The sequence below is a fragment of the Elgaria multicarinata genome, chromosome 2, assembly GCF_023053635.1.
Source record: "Elgaria multicarinata webbii isolate HBS135686 ecotype San Diego chromosome 2, rElgMul1.1.pri, whole genome shotgun sequence".
NCBI lineage: Eukaryota > Metazoa > Chordata > Lepidosauria > Squamata > Anguidae > Elgaria > Elgaria multicarinata.
Genome location: NC_086172.1, coordinates 144,047,697 through 144,072,387, shown reverse-complemented (window position 1 = coordinate 144,072,387; position 24,691 = coordinate 144,047,697). Strand labels below are relative to the sequence as shown.

Sequence of the window (24,691 nt, the reverse complement as noted above, 5' to 3'; positions counted from 1 at the left end):
CATTTGAGAACTACAAGTTCAACCGCAGCTTTTAAAGCTCAGCTAAAAACTTTTCTTTTTCCTAAAGCTTTTAAAACTTGATTTTGTTCTGACTTTATACTGTTAGTTTTACCCTACCCAGTGCCTGTTTACCCTACCCTGTGCCTGTTTGCATTCTCTTCCCCTCCTTATTGTTTTATTATGATTTTATTAGAATGTAAGCCTATGCGGCAGGGTCTTGCTATTTACTGTTTTACTCTGTACAGCACCATGTACATTGATGGTGCTATATAAATAAATAAATAAATAAATAAATAAATAAATAATAACTGACATAAATGCCATCAAATGCCTGGAAGCAGAGGACAATCTTAACCTGGCAACAAAAAGATACAGTGTTGGCACCAAGCATATCTCAGTAGGGAGAGCATTCCATAATCAGGGGGCCGCCACTGAGAAGGCCTTCTCCGTTATTGCTACCTTCTGAGATTCCCTCAAAGTCGGCACTTGGCAGAAGGCCTCTGATGCATCCGGGTAGGTTCAGCTCAGGAGAAGTTCTCTGCCAGGTATTGTATGGGAGACACATCTCCATAGCCAGATATCTTGGTTATACTTTTGGTTTTCAGTGCATGTGTTGTCTGCTATTTGCCACATTCCTAGATTTAAAGCAAATTTTCTTTGTACTATTTCCTTGTGCACTGAGTTGGTCGGTGTCTTGGGGTGTCCAGGTCAGATGTGTGTTACATAAGCTACCACCCTGCAACAACTGCACAGTGAATCACCACTGTTAATAATGTGATTGTCACTGTCAGTATTTTCTGCCTATAATTTCCATTTGACCTCACTGTTTATCATTCCAGCACCACCACCCTCCCCATAAGTACTGCATATAAACCTTAAACTTTCCATAATACTCTGTCTATCTGATGAAGTGGGCTATAGTCCATGAAACCTTATGCCAGACTAAATTTATTAGTCTTTGAGCATCATCAGACAGGGTGTGTGTGATGCACTTCTGTCCCACAATACTTCCTCTTTCTTTACATGGGGAAGAAAGAGGAAGTAAACAATGACCACATGGCCCATTCAGTGGGCATTTTTATCCCACTGCTTCCCCTGCACACAGCAGGAAATGGCAGGATGTTTCGCTACAGCCAAAAACGTTGGATTTTCCAGGTCTTTTTTTGAGATGGGAAAATTAGCAGAAGGGGCGGGCAATGCACAGGAGGCAGACAATGTCATCAAAAGGACTCATGAAAAACCGTGAGTGGCCAGTAATGAACGTGCAATAAAATGCTCGTCTGACAATGCACTTTAAGGTTCTGCAAGACATTATTTTTGCTGCCATAGACTAACACGGCTACCCTCTGAAAAAAGCTAGTATCCATTACTGACAACATGTCACATGGCTTTAAGGTTTGGATCCAGACCTCCTGTGAGTGGGGGACCCTACAGAACAGCATGGGGAGTGGTGTTGGGTCTGAAGATGCAAGGGGGAATCAGTGAAAATCTCCCAATGCCCCTTCTTTACTCTGCCAGATCTCAGTCCCTGCTTCAAATGGAAGACGGCCTTCTGAAGTAGAAGAGGAAGTCTGGATCCAACCCCATGGAAATTTCTATTAGCCGATTTTCAGTAAGGCAGGTGATGAGCTGTCTCTGTTGAAATTATAATAACTGCTTCACTACTAGCTTACTTACTTTTACCATCTGCTTTCATTTTTTTTCTTTAAATAACATCTATTCAAGCCACATGTAATTCCTAAAGCCACGCCAGTCACAAAATGGTGGCAAAGGGCCACATAAGGAGAATGTAATATGACTCAAATTTAAAACAAAAGCCCACATAAAGAACTGCACTGGATTTGTTTAAGGAAAATATGTGCAAACCTAATAGTAAAATTACATTGTCAACTAGCTGGGTCTGAATCAAGTTTTCAAGAAGCCATTGCCCACGCTCCAAACATATACCTTTCATTTCTCAGGGGGGTTTTGTTTTTATTTTTAGCATTTTCCTTTTATCTGTCTGAAGTCTGCCTTCTTAGATAGCAAACAATGAATGAATTACCTTTTTCTTCTTCCTCCTTCACAAAAACAGTTCCTCCCTTCTCTGCATAAAAAGTAATCTAATCTACGTAGGGTGTGCGGGATGAATTTGTGCTTACTCGTTGGCAATTCTGCCTATTGTTTCAGTGGTGTAAAGTCAGATTTGGGCCACAGTCCTCAAAGTATTTATTCCAGTTTATTCCTGTTGAAGTCAGCGGCATTATCTCAGGATAAGTAATTTAAGGACTGCGGCAATCGTTATATAATACGTATGAAAACAGAACTTCATTGTTGACAATAAGGGTTGTTCTGAATAATTAAGAATGCCTTGAGATTAGTTGTTTCATTCTGAAAAGAAAACAGAATTACCACTTGGCTAATGTTCATACATACCTGGGTAACCTTTTCTTTATTTTCTTTTTTGGTGTGTGTCTTTCTTCCTTCCTTCAATAGATTGTTTGGTTTCTACAAAGGCATACTCCCTCCAATCTTGGCTGAAACACCCAAAAGGGCAGTAAAGGTAAGTCATTCTCTTTACTCCTGCTGCAAAAAAGGGGGAGGGGCAAAAAAGGTGTACGCTATGAATATATGTATTTTATTTAAAGTAATTTTAAAGCTTCCTCTCTCATAATACTAGAATCCAGGGTCATCCCGTGAAGCTGATTGGTGGGAGATTCAGGACAGATAAAGGAAGGACTTCTTCACACAGCACATAGTTAAACTATGGAATTCACTACCACAAGATGTGGTGATGGCCACCAATTTGGATGGCTTTAAAAGGGGGTTGGATAAATTGCTGGAGGAGAAGGCTAACAATGGCTACTAGCCCTGATGGTTATGTGCTACCTCCAGTATCAGAGGCAGTAAGCCTGTGTGCACCAGGTGCTGCGAGAAATGGGCAGGAAGGTGATGTTGCACTCATGTCCTGCTTGTGAGTTTCTTGTGGGGAGTTGGTTGGCCTCTATGGAAACAGAATGCTGGACAAGATGGATCCTTACTCTGATCCAGCATAGCTTTTCTTATGTTCTTAGAACCCTTAATACAATTATCTCTTGCTTTATAACAGCTTTCCCCAACCGGATGTCTTCCAGATATATTGGACTACAACTCCCAGGATTCCTGACAATTGGTTATGCTGACTGGGACTAATTAGAGTCCACAACATCTGGAGGGCACAAGTTTAGGGAAAGCTGCTGTACAGTACCTGTAACAGAGCAATCCTAACACCAATGCCCACTGGCTGGGGAGGGTGTTAGGTTGGGGGGAAGGTGCCTCACCACCAGCAGGGACTAGCTCAGCTGACAGGAGAACTTGCTCACCCAAAGCTCTCAGTTTCTGCATGTTTGGACCGAAAGTGGGGTTTTATGGATGTGAGGCAAGCACAGGTTGGAGGCAGCCTTGAAGGTTACAACATCTGGGATTGTTTAAGTTAGAAAAAAGGTGAGTAAGGGGGGACATGATAGAGGTGTACAAATTATGCAAGGGTAGAAAAAGTGATTAGGGAAATACTTTTCTCCCTATTATGAGAGAAGCTGATTGGTGGTGGGTTCAAGACAGATAAAATGAAGTACTTCTTCACACAGTTAAACTATGGGATTCACTTGCACAAGATGTGGTTATGGCCACCCATTTGGATGGCTTTAAAGTGGGGGTAGTCAAATTCCTGGGGGAGAAAGCTATTAAAGATGGCTTGTTCGCTGTCTCCAGTATTGGAGGTGTATGCCTATGTAAACAAGTTGCTGGAACACATGGGCAGGAGGGTGCTGTTGCACTGATGTCCTGCTTGTGGGTTTCTGATCAATAGCTGGTCAACCACTGTGTGAACAGAATGTTGAAACAGATGGACCCTTGGTCTGATCCAGTAGGGCTCTTCTTATGTTCTTACTCACGTCAGAGACCCAGGATTGGTCTACTCAACTATGGCAGTCTGGAGACGCTATAGTGCGTTTCCCAATTTTTAAAAAAATAAAGAATTGCTGTAATGAGGAAGGGGGGAAAGCCCCACAACTCCTGCTGTAGCCAGCATGAGCCAGCTGGGATTTGGACGTGGCCATCATCTGCCCCCTTAGTCCTCCCCCGCCCCAAAGTTCATAATATATCAGATAACCTATGTTATCTGCCTACAGAATTAGAACCAATTGACATTAAAACCTTTGCAATGGCAGCTGGTGGCTTTGATGTCAGTGGGGTGATGAATCGCTCCAGGTTTCAGTCAGAACCAGTCCAAACTCTAAAGGTGTTCTCCATGCCTTGGGTAACTTCTTTAGAGTTCTGGCTGGTTCTGACTGAAACCCGGAGCAGATTCACTGCCACACTGACATTGGAGCCACCAGCCACCATTGAATCTTTGTTCTCATGCCAAACCAAAATGAAGCCCAAGAAGTCCTAGATGCTGGGCTAGGAGGACCGTTTGTTTGATCCAGGAGGGGGCTTCTTCTCCCATGTAACCTAATCCTCCCTCCCTCTCCCTTTTCTCTGTTGTCTTCTTCTCCACACACGCCATGTAAATTTAGTTTTTAAACTCATCAGGGGTGAAAAGATCTATCTTTTGTTTATGCTATCGTGTAAATTGCTATGTATGCTGATTGCACTTAACGACAACAGTGGTAGTAGTAGTAATCATATGATAAATAAAGAGCTTATGTTATCTTAGAATCAGATTCTCCTTGTTTTTCCAATAGCACTGTGAAAATTCGGTCGGATTAAGGCCACAATCCTGTGGTCTCCAGGAGGTTGTCCCATAGAATCTAGTGGTTCTCCTTCTCCACCTACTCTTGCAGGTCTTTCTATTACAGGCATGGAAATCTCCACTGACCTTCTGCTCCAGTCAGAGTACTCAACAAAGGGGAGAGTTCCATGGGATCTAAAGCCCTCCCATTCTCCCAACAACAACCAAATGTGTGTGTGGGGGAGATATTATGCCAGCCACTCTCCCCCTCCCCACTAGCTTCTGCACCATTGGAGCACCCTACCTGTTTCAGATACAACTTGTTTTCTTCACACATTCCCTTCATTCATCTGTTGTTATACCTGAACTATGCACAATAACTCTTTACTCAACACTAGTGAAGGCATTTATTTGTTTATTTTCTTTATGTGAAATGTTTCTAACCTATTTTCCCTCTGCAAAATGGCTCCTAGCAAAACATATGAAAACTGCAATATAAATTATAAAATGCAGACTGTTTAAAATGATATTTAAAGGGCTCAGCCTTTGCACCGACTCTGAGAAATGTTACATGGACACTGTAAAAATTTCCTGGATGGATTCGCAATTCAGAGAACCTATGTGGACTGAGCTGCTCACATAACTTCCTCTAAAAAGCCAGGTTGTGGCCCTAAAATGTGTATGTTTGGGGTTTTAATGAAATAGATGGAGAGTTAAACAAGTACAAATGCGGCCCTGAAATAAAATGTTGCAATGTGGAGTTTTTCTGTTTAGAATTCCAGCCACTCCATCCAACCCCTAGTTTTCCTTTTTTCCTCTCCCTCTCCCTCTCCCTCTCCCTCTCTCCCTCTCCCTCTCCCTCTACCTCTACCTCTACCTCTGCTTCTGTTTCTCTCCAACCAGTCAGCATTCTGTACACACTGAGGATACTCAGTACTCATTAGACTGTTTTGTGTATATGTAGGGGATGTGGTTCTCCATTTTGCTTTACTTTCTCCATTTTGAGGTATTTTTGTGGTTACATTAAATCTTTGATTTCTGTGTGGGCAATTTTCACTCCGGTCCCTGAGGTTATTTAAAAATAACTTCTTAGGTATATCAGGAAATGATCTATCCAGACAATGAGAAAGTTCAGTCTACCCTTTTTATATCTATTTGTGTCCTTCTCCCTCCTCCTTTTCCAGTCACTCTGTTTCATTCCCTCTCACTCAGTCAGTTAACATTTTGTGCCATTGAGTACTGATGAGAGTGTTTTTGTGGTGTGTCCCCCCTGAGGGGTTTTCCTAAAGATGTTTTGAATCTCTGCAAACCTTGGGATTCCCATCCCGCAAAGTCTGCTGGCACCTCCATCTTTCATGTGGGTGGTGCCATTTTGGCTATAGCTCTGCAAGCAGAGGAAGACTTGAACTGGAAATAGAGGGGATGATTGCACCATCCAGAATATCAGGTGGTGCTTAGTCCACTTTAGATCACCATGAGGTTGGGTGTGGAACTCGGTGCTCATGGCGCACTACCTAGTTTGCTGGAATGGCAGTGGCCTGGCGCCATCTTCCCTTCTTATATCTATCTTTAACTCAGTTGGCTAGTGGTATCCCTGCTTTTCAGAAAGAATTGTGAGGTTGCTTGCTAAACATAATCTGAAAAGAGGACTGCTTGATTTGGATAGAGACGCAGATCTTGCAGTCACATGCAACTGCATGCACACAAACATGCATATACACTGTACAAACATCTAATGATTATTTTAACTTTAGATTTAATTTGGAGAACTTGTTTCATAGAACTTTTCCATGAACTTTGTTTCAGGGCTAAATTGTGACTTAATCCCTAGGAAATTGTAGATTTCCCCAATTTACTAGAAGCAAGTTACTCAGAGAAATTAAAGTGTTGTCTTCTGATCACCTAATTTCTCATTTTGGGGTGGGGGTAAGGGGGATATACTAGATGTCCTTTGGAATCCAAATTCAATACTGCAATTCAAGTTCTACTGTGGTAATTTTGCACAGCTGCATCTGTACCTGCCATTCACATCTCGGAAACTTACAGAGAAAGGCTGCCTTGAATTATAAAACTGCTGTGCTGATAAAAGATCACTCGGATAAACAAACAAGGCAGAGTTCCTGTTGAGAAGAAAAATATAATTGTCTATTCCTTTGGTAAATCCATTTGCATGTAAAAATAAAGCCACTATAATTAAGGTAATATGTCACTTGGACGCCATGTGTCAAAGACAATTTCACTTTGAAGAGTTCAGATCCTTTGTCTGTCCATTTGTGCCTCTTTCTGTCTTTCTTCCCTCCCCCGCTTTCTGAAAGAAAGCTGGTAATTCTGAAGGATGAAAAGCCAAACTTTATAGCCCTGATTTAGTCTGGACTTGAAGAAAAGACATGAACAGTGCCAGTACAATGGTTAACAGATGATCTTGTTGGGCAAATACATATTTTGCATGTGTTCCCAGATTTTTTACCTTAATGTTATTGAGACATATGGTAAGTACTTTGTCTTTCCCCCCCCTCTCTGTGGAACTTAGATTTACATGTATCTTTGCCAGATGGACAGCACTGGGTATTAGATACATGAAGACATATATTTTGCAATTATTTTTCCTTGGATTTTGTGAGGAAAGCTATTTTGTAAAATAACAAAAAGAACTTTAAAAAAATTGCTTCACTCTATCATAATAAAGTCATTTTGAGCCCTTAAATAAAGTGAAGAAGGGAAACAACATGGCTGGAGTTTCTGACAAACTAATTCATGCTCAGTTGATTTGTCCAACTGAACTCTTCATTTGCAGTTTACTGGTATTCACTTTGCTTTTGTTCAGCTTCAGAATTGCCCATATAATATGAAACAGAGTTACTAGCTCTGTTTATAGCTTTAGGAAGCAATTGGTATTTTGAAGGCAAATTTTTAAGAACAAAAGATTGCTAGGTAATATACATGGAGGGCTTGCAAAACATTAAGAAATACCTAAAATTCCATGAAAAAGTTAGGCGTAACACTGAATAGGAAAATGTTGCATGTGTTAGTTTGATGTGAAATATAAAGATCTGTTTTGATACTTATTCTGCCATTTAGGTTTTATATTACTTGACGCTGTAATCCTCAACCCACTCATTATTATTTTTTGCATAATCCCTTTGATTGTTTACCTTTGGTGAATTGCAGAGCAATCCTATACCCATTTACCTGGGAGTAAATCCCACTGAACTCAGTGGGACTTACTTTTGAGTAGACATGTATCAGATAGTGCTGTTAAGGATTATTGTCAGAATTAAATGATCTTAAGAATGTGGAAGTAGCACAGTTGTTATCACAACGAGTTCTGTACTTGATTCAGTGAACTAACTCATCAAGTTGTGACTGACAATATTCATGAGATATTTTTAATACTATAAAAAGGGGGGAAGTACCATGTGGTCTCCAGTCCACATGACAGATTTCAGAATAGTTGTACCTCATTCATTAGTAAATGTTCATATTGCAAGTCATTATATATAGACTGGTATTTGGGGCTCATTTACTCATTCATGGAAATATCAAAAATTTTATGTTACTTTCACTACAAATAGAAGGCCAAATTTAGTTTCATGAGTAGTTCAAGACACTCTGATTCTTAGAAAACTCAGAACAGTTTGAAAATGGGACATTTTGTAGAAAAAAGAATTTCCAGTGGCAATCTGGGACAGATATAGGCTTGCTGAATGCAAGCTGTATTTATCATTATTTATTCATTTCTATTTATTTTATATCCTTTATATGCCACTGTGGAGGAATCAAACATGACTCTCCAATTCACACAGGGTCTATTTTATTCCCATGTATACGTAGCCACAGACCATCACTTCCTGGGAAATGAGGTGAGCTCTTTACAAAACCTTTAGCTTTTATTGCTAGCAGAAAATGGTAAAAGTGGGACTTGTTACCATATTAGGAAAATTACCAAAGTCATCTATTAGTTGAAAAACAACCTCAATGTGCACGTCTCTTTTCCTTGTGAACTGGCTAAATACATTATGAACTCAGCTTTCAGGATTAGAAGCTTGAGTTCTGTTACTTCTCGATAACAAATTGCTGATCATGCCTGCCTTTTCCCTCCAAGTATACACTGTTTCTACACAGAGCTCCCTGTAAGATTCCTTGTGCATAGATCAACACAAAGCTCCATTTTGAATTTCTCTTACAATGCAATGCAGACTCCATCTTAGATTTCTTCTAAGTCTTCTTCTAAGATTTCTTCTAAGCTTTGGCTATTGAGCAGTATAGAAATGCAATAAATAAATAAATAAATACAGCACAGACTCTTATTTTTAATATTTCACTCACACCACTCATTAACAAAAGTTGCTGGCGGCTTCGAATAACTAGTGATAATCCTATATAAACAAGTACTATGCCTCATAGTGGGGAACAAGGAGAAAAGTCAGCTGAGGACTTTTCCTGATCTGGGTGAAAGCAGGCTGCAACTTCATTGAATGGACGGTTTCCAGCAATTTGGTATTGAACTTGGAGAGTAATCCAAGCAGTGCTGCACCCAATATTTCTCCTTAGCTGAAGTTCTAGTGACTCAGCCCATCTGTTGGGTATAATATGGGTGTAAGAATGGGACAAGGAAGAGGTGATGCAAGTTGAAAGCTGCTGCCCTACAGGTACTCATCCCAGTTGATGGGCCAGTTAGGATGCCCCAAAACCTTGGAGCTGCTTATGGGGCACGCGCGCACACACACACACACACCAGTTCATTCATGTTGCAGGAGCAACCGAATATCCAACTGCTCCCTCTTTCTAAAACGTACTGGAGATGCATAGTGCATCTGCAGCTCCATTTAAACAGACACGGACATCACCTTGCCCTCCCGGCCCCCAACCCCTGTGGACTTATTTTCAACAGAGAGTTAAACACTGGAAGAAAAATAAGGCAGAAACATGGTATTTATAGAAGACAATCTGGAAAAAGGACCATTTCCAAGGATGCAATCTGTTAAAACTGTTAAATGGCTGGAGCGGACAGAAACTCTATGGTTTAAAAGAAATATACCAAGTGTTATGCACATAATAATAATAATAATAATAATAATAATAATAATAATAATATATTTATTTATTTGTTACCCGCCTTTCCCTCTGGATTGAGGCGGGGTACAACACAAATACAAACACCATAAAATACATATAACTAATTAAAACATTTAAAACTAATACATTATAAAATAGCATTCAGTTTCAACATGCTGAAAAAGAGAACTGCACCAAACGTACTGTTCTCAAGGTCTGAGGTGGACTTTACAAGAAAGTGCATGCTGTTGCTTCAGGTGGAGCAAATTTCCCCTGACTCCTTGCAGCTACTTCAATCTGTCCTCTTCATTGGATCACAATATTCGACTCCCCTGTCTGACCATGCTGCCCTCTGCTGAGCATTATTGCCTACTCTGCCATGCTTTTATCTGACATTTTATATGTGTCCACAGTATTTTTATAGAGCCAGATCCCCCACCCCAATAGTGCTGGCAGAACATATAACGGCCAGAGAGAGAGAGAGAGAGAAGTAGTGGGAAAAGACAGGGAGCTGCAACATTCAGCAGGATGAAGATTCCTACAGGATGCTAGCAGGCAACAGTTTCCCCAGACCTCTTTTGGGATCAGGTCAGGGATTCTGCACTATAAGTGACAGGATCACATGAAAGATCTATTTCCACCACCCATCTAGAAAATGCAGATGTAGTACAATGAAGTCCAAACTCCACATATAAAGCAGTGAAACAACATATGGAAAGTTGGCCGTTTTCAAAGGAACTGTGCCTTAGTAGGAAAGAGCTTATTGTCCAGGCCAGGCTCAGGCTGTGACAGGTAGCTTTACCTAGAACCAAACAGGGTGGGTGTTCTCAAACCAAGGATGCCTTCAGCCAGTTAACAGGACTGGAGACTGGGCATGGAGTGCAAGAGGTACTGTTTAGATTAGGGTTTTTAGACTAGGAATTTGTTTTGAACTGAATGGAACTCACAGTCCTTCCACACACAAAACCACCCCTGGTTACCCCAAGGTTTTTCCGCCCTTCCCATTTTAGCAGCATAGTTTAGGGCAGGGGAAATCATCTTGTTGCTGCTACAATAAGAATCTGATTGTAGAAGTTATTCCATGAACATGGAATACAATTAGAAATACCTTTGACTTCCGAAGAGTCACCTTTTGATCTTTGGTGAAATGACTAAGCAGCCTCAAGCTTGAAAATATTTATTTTAAGTGGCACTAGGTCTTGTAAACAGGTAGCTAAGAGAATAAAGACAGGAATCTATGGGCCAAATGAGGCATGACGCTAAATGTGTCACCTGAAGTTGCAGATGATGATGATGATGATCTGTAAAAATGGCCATTGCAGGTGGAGCTGATTTTTATTGGGACCACAGGTTGCAGAAATTGGAGTGGGTGGGCGGGTAACCCTTTTCACCCCTGCTGCAGTTTTGAAAAAAAGCCTGGAGTGGGGAAACTGCCCCATATAGCCATTTTGTATCCTTTTGTATAACGGTACCCCCTCCCAAACCCCCCCCCCCCCACCAATAAACAACAAACCAAAAGGGGACATCTTTTATTTAGGACAAAAAATTATCACAAAATGCGCCGCCCTGCTGCTGCCATCATAGCGCTACATAAGGAAGAGATTCCTGGCAGTTTATACCTCCAGTGGCCCCCTGTGGAATGGCCTCCGGAATCATCTCAGGCTTCCGAGAGGCTCATGACCCTGCCAGAATGTTATGGAAACACTAATAGTAAGAACTGGTGCATCCACATGGGAAGGTGGACAGGTGTTGCTGTAATGTTTGTGTCGTGGAAATAATGGTGCCCTTGTGGCCACCCATAACATGGCGGTCCTTAGGTATGAATGGGTACATATATTTGGAGGTTCATGATGAGTCATTCAACAAATCTAATGCAATTGAAAATCAATACAAAATTTTGACAAGTTCAGGCCATGTACAGCGCCACTGCCCAATTTTTACCAGTTCCTTCCTCTGATTAAAGCTCCTTACATCACATCCCAGAAGACATCTTGGAGTGGGAGATGCAGGATGTAGGAGGGGGCAGGAAAGTTTCATTGTGTGGTCAGCCTTCTGCTCATGCATTACCGTTGTTTATTTAGAAAACCAATAGTGATAATGATAAATGTTATAAGTAAGGTTTATATTCTATTTAATCCAGTAACAGTGCTCTTGGGATATTTTAAAGAAATTATCCTTGCACCAAAATCTTGCAGTGATTTTGAATTGTTTTGCAATATGCTAAAATAGTGATACAGTACTATATTGCTGATCTCAGCATCAATGGATTTTACTAAGACATTTATGTTGACATGATATGATAATAATTAAAAGGAGGAAGGTGCCCTGTGTTCAGCCACTGGAATATGTAGGGAAGCATTTCACATTTCTGTAAGGAGAAATCTGTCCTTGGAACAAAAAATTGTACATGTGATAGATGGTTGTTTGATATCTTAAGAAGTTTGGAATGTTTGATTAGTTTCTTTCTGGTATAAGAATGAGGAAGATATTGAGGTGGGGAGCTGCCATAAATTGGATGGAGTATTTACATCATATCTGTATAGTTATTTTTGTATATTCTGTATATTTCTAATAAATGCTTTTAAAATTATCCGAGAACAAAATTTGCTTGATCCAAGTTTAACCAAAGCCATGTGTGTAGTACTAAACGCTCAACAATGTACATACAGATCAAATCATTCTTTCTTTGTCTTTTGTTAGACTAATAAAGGTAAACAGCTTTCTGTGATAAAATCTCTACTCCATTCTTGAGTTTTAAATTTCTCTATATTTACTTTCCAGTTTTTCACCTTTGAACAATACAAGAAATTGCTAGGAAATGTTTCACTGTCACCAGCCCTGGTAAGTGAGAATATATCATTGGAATGTGGGGGCTTCTTTCTGTATTCACTTTTGGTTTTATGGGGAAGAGTAAAGAGACTCACTAGAAATGAGCTTTTCAGTTCCTATGACACATTTCTCCTTTTCCTCTCTCCAACTTGGACAAGATAATGGAGCAAAGACTCATGGAGTTAGGAAAACGGGAGAAGAGACGAGTTGGGTCAGATCCGAATGCTTGGAGTGCTGATGGAAAATGCTTCCACTCACACCCGAGGGAGGAGGGACCATTCCTTCACACCACACTCTCCCTCATACATTTTGGCCTGTGGGAGGGACTTATCAGGAAGCTTCCACTGGAAAGGGGGCTTTACAACCTCATGCATCAGTGGAGTCACCACTGTTATTGGTCTGCATCCCAGGATTTTTGTTTATGTAAAATATGGAGGAGAACTTATGCCTGGAGATTCTTAGGCAGCATGTATCCCACGGGGCCTAGGAATTTGGCCACCCAGGTATCAATACATGCAGTGGATTTTTATGTTGTTACCAAAAACACAAATTGGAAGACTGCACTAACAACAAATCCCGACCATCTGGATTATAGATTTCTTGGTTAAACGGATTTAGGACTGGAAGTATTTCTGGAGTTTGGCTCTTTCTGTGGAAGTTTTGTGACAAGCACAGAAAGTATATTTTTGCTTGTCATATAAAGAAAGAGGTTTTCTAACAGAATGTATGCAATCAGCCAATAGGAAAGAAAATCTGCATGAAATGTATATCACTTTTCAAGTTATTCCATTTATCTATTATATTACCATTACTGCATTTGTCTCTAGTTGTTTGAAGGATCATATTCCCCTACTTTCTTTCTATTTATGGATTTCCACCTTTTCCAGAGACCACGAGATAAATCCTTAAAGTTACCTCTTTATTTTTTAAAGAAGAAGAAGAAGAAGAAGAAGAAAGCTTTAATTTGTCTTGCAGATGTATGGTGCAATGAGAAAATTTTTCAATGTGCCTTGAATAAGGTACATTGAAAATGTACATTGAAGGACTGCAGGATCCTTCTCACATTCAGTAGAGGGGGTAACATAATGATGCAAGAAGTGTTCTGCAGCAAGATGATGGAAGAAAACACAAGATTCAAATCAGAGAAAATGACTCTGGATTTGGCAGAGCATAACCCCCCCCCCCAAAAAAAAAACACCCACATGCCTATTTTTCTTGCAGAGTAAAGAGTTGATAAGGGCTCCCCATAAACATTCTGCAACATTCTCCAGGAGAGATACACAGGTTCATTGTCTTCTAGATTAGGAATCATTGATGCAAATGGAGTTCATTGTACAGTTCCCATTGCTGGATCTCACATCCAAAACCTTGGTTTGCATAGATGGTTTCTGTTAGCATCTTCCAAACCCATTTTCATTGTTCACTGTCCCTCACTCAAAGGAGCTGATGAAACCCCCTAAAACAGAGCAGAGCAATGAGAAGAAAGCTTAACCAACCCATTAGCTTCAAAAGCTACCCCATACAGTTGGACCTTCCAGCACGTCCCAAAAATGCTCAGAGTCACTTCACACGCACACACACGCACACACATATTCTGGCAGCATAATTGTCGCCGGAAACGTGGATTTATTTATTTATTTATTTACTATATTTGTTAGATGCCTGGTAACTATTGTTCTCTGGGCAATGTACAAAGAAATATTAAAACAAGATAAAATCACAAAATCAAGCAACGCAATACAAAAACTTAGGTATGGGCACCCCTGTAGTTCAAGTCAAATGTACCAAACCCTCTAAAAAGGAGATATTTCAATAGGACCATTAGAGCCAAAACAGATATTTTAAATGTGTCTCAAGGAACCATGTCTCTTTTCATTTTTACTTTAGAGTAGGCACCGGTGGCCCAAACCAGATCTTAAAAGCCCCACCACCACCCTGCCACGCTCTTGTTCTGCGCCAACTCTAGAGTAAAAATGAAAACAGGATGTAGCTGTTAACATTTAAAGTAATGTCTATTTAGGCCTTTAGCAATGCATCAGTCTGGACTACATGAATACTCCTTCATGCAATCAGCTAATTTAACATAGAGGAACCCAAGTAGTCTGGATTCCTGGTAGCAGCCAGGTCACCCTGGCCTCTCTGAAGCAGGCCTCAGGCTCAGACACTGAAGAAGATTGAAGAAGAAAGAGTTTCTATGTGCCATTTTTTGGGTGGGTAGGTGGGTCTGAATTTGGTGCATCATAAGTACACAAGAAAACACCCTCATTCAGTCTTATATAGAGGATTCCCAAAAGTAGATTATGTCTATTGTCATGTTAATTATTAGCTAAGGGAAGGCTACGGGGAAAGATGCTAAATGACTTTTAAAAAATTCATTAAGAACATTTTTGAATACCTGGAATTAGGGGTGTGCACGGACCCCCCGCTCTGCTTCTCTTCCAGATCCGCGATTTGCGGATCGGCCCACTCCGCCCCACCCCCGCTCCGCCTATGTTCGCTCCGCTCCGCTCGGAGCTCCGGATCCGGATCGGAGCTCCGTTCCCCCCCCATAGGCTTGCATTAAGCTAAAAAAGTATACAACTTTTTTTCTGTGAAAGTTAGAAACCTCAAGTTTGGCACCATGACACCTCATGGGGGTATACACACGCACGCCAAGACTCAAGGCAATCCCATCATCCCCTGATTTTTGGGGAATTTATGAAAATCGGGCACCCCATTCACACCCCTTTCCATAGCTCCATCAATTTGCATGTTAAAAATCTCAAACTCGCCACCATGATAGCTTGTCCAGGGATACATACACACGCCAAGACTCAAGGCAGTCCCATTATCCCCTGATTTTTGGGGAATTTATGAAAATCGGGCACCCCATTCACACCCCTTTCCATAGCTCCGTCAATTTGCACGTTAAAAATCTCAAACTCGCCACCATGATAGCTTATCCAGGGATACACGCACTCCAAGACTCAAGGCAGTCCCATCATCCCCTGATTTTTGGCGGGGCTTAAACCTGCAGACATCTCAATGGGGCCATTTCAAAGGAAATCCCAACATGCCATGAATTGGGGAGTACAGATAAACCTATGAAATCTTCTTCCACACTTGAAAAATGGATCTGGAACTTCCAAAAGTCTAACTTGAGTGCAGGAAGGACTTCTCCCCTGAGTCAAAGCCAGACACACACAACATCCCTGCGAGGCGGGCAGGGGAGGAGGGAGGGAAGGCAGGCAGGCAGCAGACATTTCTGGGGGCATAAGGAAGTGAGCCAAGGATAAGCCAGTAATGCATATAAAATGGAATAAATAAATAAACAAACAAACAAAGGAGGAGTGGAATTAAAAGCAGCAGTGTTGCTGAATAAACAACAAGAAGAACTTTTTTAAAATGGCTATATCTGTCTTTTACCAGTAATAGGGGGACGTGCCCGGGGGAGGGGGAAGCAGCTGCCAATTTGACTGGTCCTAGTGACCAGTCTTTTAAGAAGCAACGCGTCAGTTCAGCTCATGAAAGACATTGCTCCACCACTAAGAGAAGTAGAACGCTCACTTCAACTCATGATAGGCATTGCTCCACCGGGTTACTCTCTTTGGAGGGCTGTGATAGCCCCCAAGTACAGGAGAGAGTGGGGGCACGTCCACATGGCATGCCCTAGGGGAGCTCATCCCCTTGCACCACATCTTTTCAATTGTTCCCCAAAGTTAGGGTGGGTAGCAGTGCTCTCTTAATATTGGCTTAGTATATGATTTCAAGTTGTGTTTGTGCATTTGGTGGGGCTACTGTTTTAAAAAACACTGGGAAAAGTCCGTTCAGACTAAGAAAGAGAAGTTTCCCAGAATCCCAAGTTACCCGTTTTGCGTATCCCCTCCTCCAACTTTGGGATCATGTGATCATGACCGGGAGTTGACTCTGCCCCTCAGCCCTTCGAAAAAGGTATTTACCGCCGGTTTTTTTAAAAAATCTAGCGCGCAACCCGCACCACGCAGAGAGCTGAGAGTAGTCTCAAAATGACCCCCATCCACGACTCTCTGAGCACAAGAATTTTCAGAACGATAGCTTCAAAAACAACACAGTTATCCTCCTTTCTTTTCTGCAACGCAATCCTATGGGCGAAATGTTTCAAGATGGCGATCAGACCGGACCGCGGAAACCGGAGCGCTCCGAAAATGGGCGCTTCTCTTCGCCTTGCTTCTAGGGGTCCGCGGTCCGCTTCTACTCCGCCTCTGGGCAAGGCGGAGCAGGCCAATTCGCTCCTGCTTCTGCGCTTCTAATCGGAGCGGAGCACATGCCTACCTGGAATATATTCCTTGGTTAAAATTCTTCTCCAATGATTTCAGTGGTATTTAATTCTCAAGAATCTTAGGATCAGGATTTAAATACAAAACATAAGACTAATGCTCCACGCCTGCTTGGGTTCTGAGAAGTACAAAATTGCAGAAATTAATACCCAAATTTTCCAATAATAATGGTAGCAGCAGAATTTTAAAAAATAAAATGTTTGGTTGATTAATTGTTTATTACTTTACTATACTACCCAATAACCTCATTCACTATTTATGCAGTGTAATGTCAAATGACAAATGGGCCTCAGCAAGCAATGAGGTCTTTAAAAGAGCCTCTCCTACTGATCTTAATAACAGAACAGATTTTTTTTGCTGAGATTGGTGGTCCCTTGGATAGCCAGGTTGTAAGTTGTTTAGGGCTTTAAAGGGTTACACCAACACTTTGAATTAAGCTTCGAAAACAATTAGCAACCAGTGCAAATCTTTCAGTATTAGAGTGATGTCATGATACCATCTACTGGTTGGTGGCCTTGCTGCTGCATTTTGCCCCAATTGAAGCTTCCAGATGCTCTTCAAGGATAGTCCCATGTAGAGAGCACTGCAGTAGGCTTGCGTAGAGTAAGAAACTTCTCCTGAAATGATCGCCACCACAAGTTTCAGCTGTTTCTGGAAAAGACAAGGACTACAGAAGCCCCACTGTTCGGAATGTATTGCCTGTTTGGAAATAGAGGGCTAGATTTAACTGCTCCCTCCCTCCCTCTTCAATATTGGAAGGATGCTGTCAGGGTGTCCCTTATGAGGATTGCTTGTGTTCCTGTGGCGATGAAGCAGTTGAATCTTTAGGGCATGTTTTTTCAAATGTAGCCTCCACATGGAGGAGCAAAATAGAATACTTGGCCCTGTTATGAGAAAATACCCTAGAAGGTCATCAGAACGGTATTTGGAATACTTCCTGGCAGGTACAAACAAGTCAACAACAGAGTCAGTGGCTAAGTTCCTTTTCTCCGCTCAAAGATCTTGTAAGATGATTTCTTCATCCTAACTGTAACTTCTATTTTTTAATCTTTTGTATCACGTGTTTTAATTATGCTAATATGTTTTAAATATGTGCATGTTTTAATGACTATTTTTAGCTTGTTGCATAATGAATTAATGGCTGTTTTTTTAAATGGTTTTATGGTTTAATGATGACTGCTGTTATTTTTATTAGGTCTGCGGCTGCATAATGATGATTAGCTTTTCTACATGAGGCTGTTAATCCACTGTATCTAATTTCAGTTTTATTGCAGAATTGAGATCCGAGCCCTACATGAAGAGTATTTCCTTTTCCACTGCATAACCTCTAGATGGCACTGTGGTAAAGCACAATTACACAAGTGGAAATAGTGTTTTCTTTCACTTTCTTTAAATAATACTGCATTTTCCCTGTTCTAAAAAAAACTTGCTGGACGTGCTAGTAGGCCATGACATCATCTAAAGAACCCGTAAACAAATATGATTATGGAATGGCAAGCACACAATAAATGCCTTGTGTAGAAAAGCTCACAGCCCATTGAAATCAGAGGGTGAAATCCAATACTATGTGAGCGGATAATGGACTTTCCTCTCCTTTCCTCACCCTCCTTGTTCCACTGATGGAAGCAATTCCATTGGTAGGAAGAGTTAATCAGATGCCATGCAGTAGTCTTAAACCCATCTAAATCTGTGCTGGATTATGGCCAGTGGGGTCAATATTAGGAGAACTATTGCTTTTTAAATTGCTGTAAAAATGATTGTAGTATATTTTATTATGTTGTACAGATACATTGAGTATGACTTTCAGTTTATTGTGTTTTATTAACTGCATAAGCATCAACTGGTTTTTATATGGAGAATGTATAAGTCAGTGATAACATATTAATTGCACGATCATCAACTTTTTATTATGGTGCATATATAAATCAGTGTTGTTGTTGTTGTTATTATTATTATTATTATTAAAGTATTTTCAGAGGTAAAAATTGCCCTTCAAAGAAGATTGTTATTTGAGTTGGAAATACAACAATATAGTCTTGTAATTTTTTTGTATTAGATTTACTACCTAATTAACTCTTAGTTTTATACTCTGCTTGTAAGTGATTTTAAGAGCTGTCTTTGTGGCTGTATTGTACACATAATAATGTGTAAATTATTCTTCATGGAGTAATACTCTCCCTAAATAAAATGTAGAGGGCATGCTCTTCCCCCCCCCCCCCCCCGCCGTGTGCATTTCTTAAATCAGTCACAAAGCTTTTTTTCCCCCAGCAAGAGAGAATGTGTTGTTGATAGGACTTTGACATTTTATTTTGAATATTTGGAATGTGGTTTGTGGCTTTTGTAATTTCTTCTGCATGAACTGTCAACATCTAATCAAGGACGAAAGCTGTTTAGTAATGGTATACTACTGCACAAGGGTTGGTCTCTCCACTTTCATCATATCAGTCAGCTTAATGCGCAACTTCAGAATGTGATGTGCGGGATGTTTTACTGCAGTGCACACGAGAACTGATTGATTTAATTCTTTTAGACATTTGCAGTTGCTGGCTTGGGATCTGGGCTAACAGAAGCAGTTGTGGTTAACCCTTTTGAAGTAGTCAAGGTTAGCCTCCAGGCAAATCGGGATGCTTTCACAGAGGTACAGTAATGGATATTTTTTCAGTATGTTGGGAAATGCAAGCACTTGGACAATAAGCTTAATCAAGACCTGTGCAACACGTGTGTGTGTGTGTGTGTGTGTGATCTCCTGGGGCGGTTTACAGCAAGCCATTTCAAAATAGCTGGGAACGCACATTTGATATGGATGATGTGGTGGACAATATTATTTGGAAGTGGCTCCTCAATTTTTCTAGCATTTCCTTTGCTCTATAATAGTCAGAAGATAGATTTTGTGTTGGACCAAGGGAAGGGAAGAGACAGGAAGAACGAGTGAGGAAAGAGAGTTTTGTTTTTAAAATATATCCTCCATTTAGATTTTACAGGGTGCGTAGGTAAGCCTGCAATTTGCTTTTCCAGCACTGCAAAGTAAAATCTCTCAAGGTGTTTTTTGTTTTTGTTTTATCTAGCAATATGTAGAGTAAAATCAGCTACCAGAGGTATTGGCAGTCCTAAAGCCACAGGATGAGTAGGCGCTTATATTCTTTGGCCCAGAACAACCAGCAGCTAGAGCTCTGTCATTCAGTGTCTGTGGATATGAATGTGTGAAGGGGAGGATGGCATCACATCTGCTGGCCATTTCCCCTGATTCCCCTGCATTCATCGGAAACAGTAAACCAGGCCTGGGGAACGTGTCGTCTTCCAAATGTTCTTGGACTTCAATTCCCATCAGCCCCAGCTAGCCTGGCCAAAGATGAGAGATGACGGGAGTTGTTGTTAAACATTTGGAAAGATATGGGTTGCCCACACCCTTGCTGTAAACTGAGCCTAAGCACGTAGCCTCTGTGGACAGCTGCCAATGAATGCATGTAAGCCAGGAGTTGGGTTAGGGAGCCATATGTAGAAGAGGACAGGGCTCCTACACATTTAATAGTTACATAGAGAAGGATCCTGAGCATAATAAGTGACCCCTGCTCAGATGCCTTCTTCCACACAACTGGTAAAGGAGCAAGAGCCCTGTCCTCTTTTACGTATGGTCCCCATAGAGAGGACCAGTTGGCACAAGCCCACTTTCCAGCACCACACATTTATATCCCCAGATGTGTGCTGCGTGTACTACAGCGCTGCACACACAGAGGCATGGCCTAAATTTATATGTATATTTCTGATGTATATTTATATGCGAACCGCTTAGAGATCTTATTATATTGAAGGCTATGTCACCCAGTCCCTACATTGTGCTCTTTTTTCGACACCAGTTGAAGACCTTTGTATTTTCCCAGGCATTTTAGTCTTTCAGTTTCTGCTGCTTTAAATTTGTTACTGTATTTTAAACCTTTACACTACTGCTGGATTTTATTTGATTATTTTATTTTATACTGTAGTTTTAAAGGTCTATATTGTATTTTACTGTGTTGTATTTTATGTTTTTAATTTATGGTGTGTTGTGAACCACCCAGAGAGCTTCAGCTGTTGGGCAGTATAGAAATGTAATAAATAAATATAAATAAAGATTACTAATAAGTAAGTAAGTAAATAAATAAATGGCTAGGATTCAAGTAATTGCTCTAGATGCAACCAGTGTTGTTGCTGGTTTTTTTACTTCCCTACTCTTTGAATAGCAAGTCCTGATGCCCTATCACAAACTACTTTTAAGAGTGCCCTTTATTTCAAAAGATGTTCGCAGTGTGACGTGGTGAGGATGGGGGAGAAACATATAAACCTAAGAATTTTAAGATGCTGTGATTGTTATTTTAATATTGTATTGGTTTTATATGCTCTTTTAGCTAATTTTATGTATTATATTGTGTTTGGTGTTGTTCCCCGCCTCAATCCAGAGGGAGAAGCGGGTAATAAATTATTATTATTATTATTATTATTATTATTATTATTATTATTATTATATACGCAAAGTCTTCTTGGATGCACAGTTCCAGTTGTATAGTTCTTTGGATCACAACTGTAATCCTTCGTTGTCAAGGAAGTTACCCAAAGAAATTAGGAACATAGGAAGGTGCCTTCTACTGAGTCAGGCCACTGGTCCGTCTAGCCCAGAATTGTCAGCACCAGCTGACCATGACTTTTTAAGGTTTGAAGCAAGAACATTTCCTAGCTCTACCTGGAGATTCTGAGGATTGAACCTGGAACCTTCTGCTTGCAAAGCATGTGCTTCATCACACTGAGCTATGGCCCTTTCCTCAAATTACTCTAGTGAAGCAATATCCTCATCCAAACCATCCTTCCATGTTTTAGTTTTATAATCAGACATCAAACTATACAAATTGTGTCTTTGCCTCTGGAAATGCTATTTCCATTGGGAAGAAATTCCGTAGGGCAGCAATGAGGGATTTTCCCCAACACCACCAAAGGAAATCTTAGCTTTGGAAGGGGGGTTTTCATCAGGATTTTCATCAGGAGGGTGCTGCTGTTGCACTCATGTCCTGCTTATGATTTTCCTGTGAGCAGCTATTGGCCACTGTGTGAAAAGACTGCTGGACTAGATGGACTCTTGGTCTGATCCAGCAGGGCTCTTCTTAGGTTCTTAAGTTCCTATGACTGTAGCATCAATGCCCTCTCCATGATCCTGATCCTGTTAGTTATCATCCCACCCCCATACACACAAATATTCATATTAAAATATTCGTCTTTTAATATTCATATTAAAAACACACACAAGTATCCTACACATTAGCTGCAAAAACACATTTAATGTTAGGTCTAGTTAAGTCCTGAGTAGGGGAAGGGGAGGAATTTATTTGGTTTGCATTTTAATCTGACCCTACCTAATTCGTACTCCCCAAATCAAAATGTGGTTACCCTTCAGCATTTCCTCTTCTCTGAAATTAGCAATGCAATTCTCCAATCAAAAGATGCATACAAATGTGTGCAAATAAGAGGAAACTGCAGATAAGAATGGGTATATTTGTGAAAATAACATATAAAAATGTCTTATGCGGGGGAAGCACATAAAAAATGTTTATATTGAGCAAAATTGTGTACAAAAATGCATATATTAAGGGGAAAGTGTATGGGAGTGTGTATACTTTGGCTGCGCAGACTTTTTTTTTTAATCACAGAAATGGGATGGAATGAACTTTAGAATGGAGATAACATGAAGCCAAAATTTACCGATTCACACATCCCTACTCCTGTGATCAAGAGATCAATGTACATCATTTTTGCAGGACAGGGTGCTTTGAGCAGTGGTTTTCTCTAGTGGAAATGTTCAGTCTTGGAGCCTCTACTTTAGAGTAAAGGTAACAAGTGTCTTTAAAGCACAGGAACATCCAGAAGCCTACAGTGTATTACTACTCCCTGCTCCTTTCTGAAACATAGTTATTCTACTATTGTGTACGGCTTTATACAGGACTCTTGTGTAAATAAACATGGTCTTTGACTTCAAATTCAACAGAAATGACTTTACTAGGGAACAATATGTCTTGACATGTTTGAATATACTCAAGAACTTTGGAGGAGGAGGAGGAGGAGGAGGAGGAGGAGGAGGAGGAGGTTTTGGTTTTCTTCTGTAATGGTTAAGAAATATATATTTTACTGAAAAATAAAAATAAAGAAGGGGCTTATTTAAATACTACATGGATACCTGAGCACAGGACGGTTTGGGCAGCAGCTTTGTAAGCTAGATTTTCATGGCATCCATAAAATTCACCTAAATTGTTTACCCTAATAACATGCTATAAATAAACTGCATGCTCACGGGTGAAATGATTAACAGAAAACTTGGGTCTTTTTTTCTCCAACAGAAATCTTTTAAGTCAAATGGTACATTCTTATGCATGCCTACTCAAAAATAAGCCTCATTGAATTCCATGTGAATTCAACGGGACCATGTCGCTGTGTTCCAGATTGCAACCTAAAAGAACAATCATAAACTCCAGATCTGCTGGGTTGAGGGAGCTAGAATAGGGCAGAAATAACCATCATCGGGTGAAGAAGAGCTCCAGTGGTGGCGTTGGCATGTTTGTCATAATAGTCTCCAGTTTACTTACAGAAAACTCCACATGCATTGACCTGCTGACAGTGGTCTTTCCACCAGCGATATGCCGCCACTTCCACTCCCCGCACTGATCACTGCAACTGGATCTCCAGCAGCCTAGCATCCAGTGGATCCAAGGACCCTTGGATCCAATGGATTCCTCCAAGGGACCAAGGATCAGCCCCCTCTCCTGTGATACTCTGATGCTGGGGTAGATATTTTCCCTCCTGTTGAAATCAAGCAGACGTTTTTCCCCCCCTCCTTTTTTTGAAAGCATTACCAGAGAAGAAAAATGCCAAGCCTGTTTCCTATCCTTCCCACCCTGAGCAGCACAAGCAAACAGGACTTTGGAAATGGTGGGTGAGCTGCCACTCACTCCCCAACCCTGTATAGGATTGCTTTATTAGCTTGCAATCCTATACTCACTTACCTGGGAGAAAGCCCCCATTGAACTCAGTGGGACTTCGGTTTCAGTAAATATGCATAGGATTGTGCTCTTAATATCCCTTAACGCTGCCTGGATCATGTTTTACGATTCCACAGATGTGTCACATTAATCAAAGTAATCAAAGCATCTCTTCTCCCCCCCACCCTTGAATTCTTACATTCGTTTTGAGCACAACCTTAAAAAGTTCTGTGGAATCAGCTGAATGTTTATTTTCTTAAGCCCTTTCTAAATAGATTGCTTAATTTGTTTAGTGAGGCTGGTTTTAGGAAAGTAAGATCAGTTGTCCATTTTGCGAACCGGACCTTCTGCAGCAGGGAAATAGTACTATAGCAGTATACTATTGCTGTGTTACGTGTGTTGTTGTTCTTGCTGTTGTTTTTACTTCTGCAGGCCAAGCCATAAATACTTACTCAATATATGTAAATCAGCATGAAACAAAATATTAAAAGAAAGCTCAGCTTGTCTGTCAGCTGAATAAGCACTAACCTGATGGGTTGGATATTATTAGGATCATTTGGCTGATTCTGTTGATCATTTTGCTGGCATTTTGCAATGGAAGTTCATTAAACAAATAAGTATATTGAAATTAGCACCATTTACAGAACTGTAGTCAAAATTGCCCTCATTTCCCTGTTTAAGCGTCCTAGCGGAAGCCACGTTTTCCCTTTCTTATTGAATATTTGATTACACAAAGGTAACATTAGCAAAAAGCTAAGCAAGCAAACAGTTGACTAAAAAAATACTCTTTAACTTAGAGCTAAAGACATAACAGTTAAAAGGATAAA

At 40.6% G+C, this 24,691-nt stretch overlaps 1 protein-coding gene across 1 annotated transcript in view; it reads left to right on the top strand.

Annotated features, from left to right (window-relative positions):
- Positions 1–24,691, top strand: part of SLC25A21 (solute carrier family 25 member 21) — a 368,445-nt gene that overhangs the window by 320,319 nt on the left and 23,435 nt on the right. Inside the window, exons 4-6 of the mRNA XM_063117825.1 lie at positions 2,476–2,542; positions 12,527–12,586; positions 19,400–19,507. Coding sequence (XP_062973895.1) covers positions 2,476–2,542; positions 12,527–12,586; positions 19,400–19,507 — 235 coding nt within the window. The remainder of the gene's footprint in view (positions 1–2,475; positions 2,543–12,526; positions 12,587–19,399; positions 19,508–24,691) is intronic.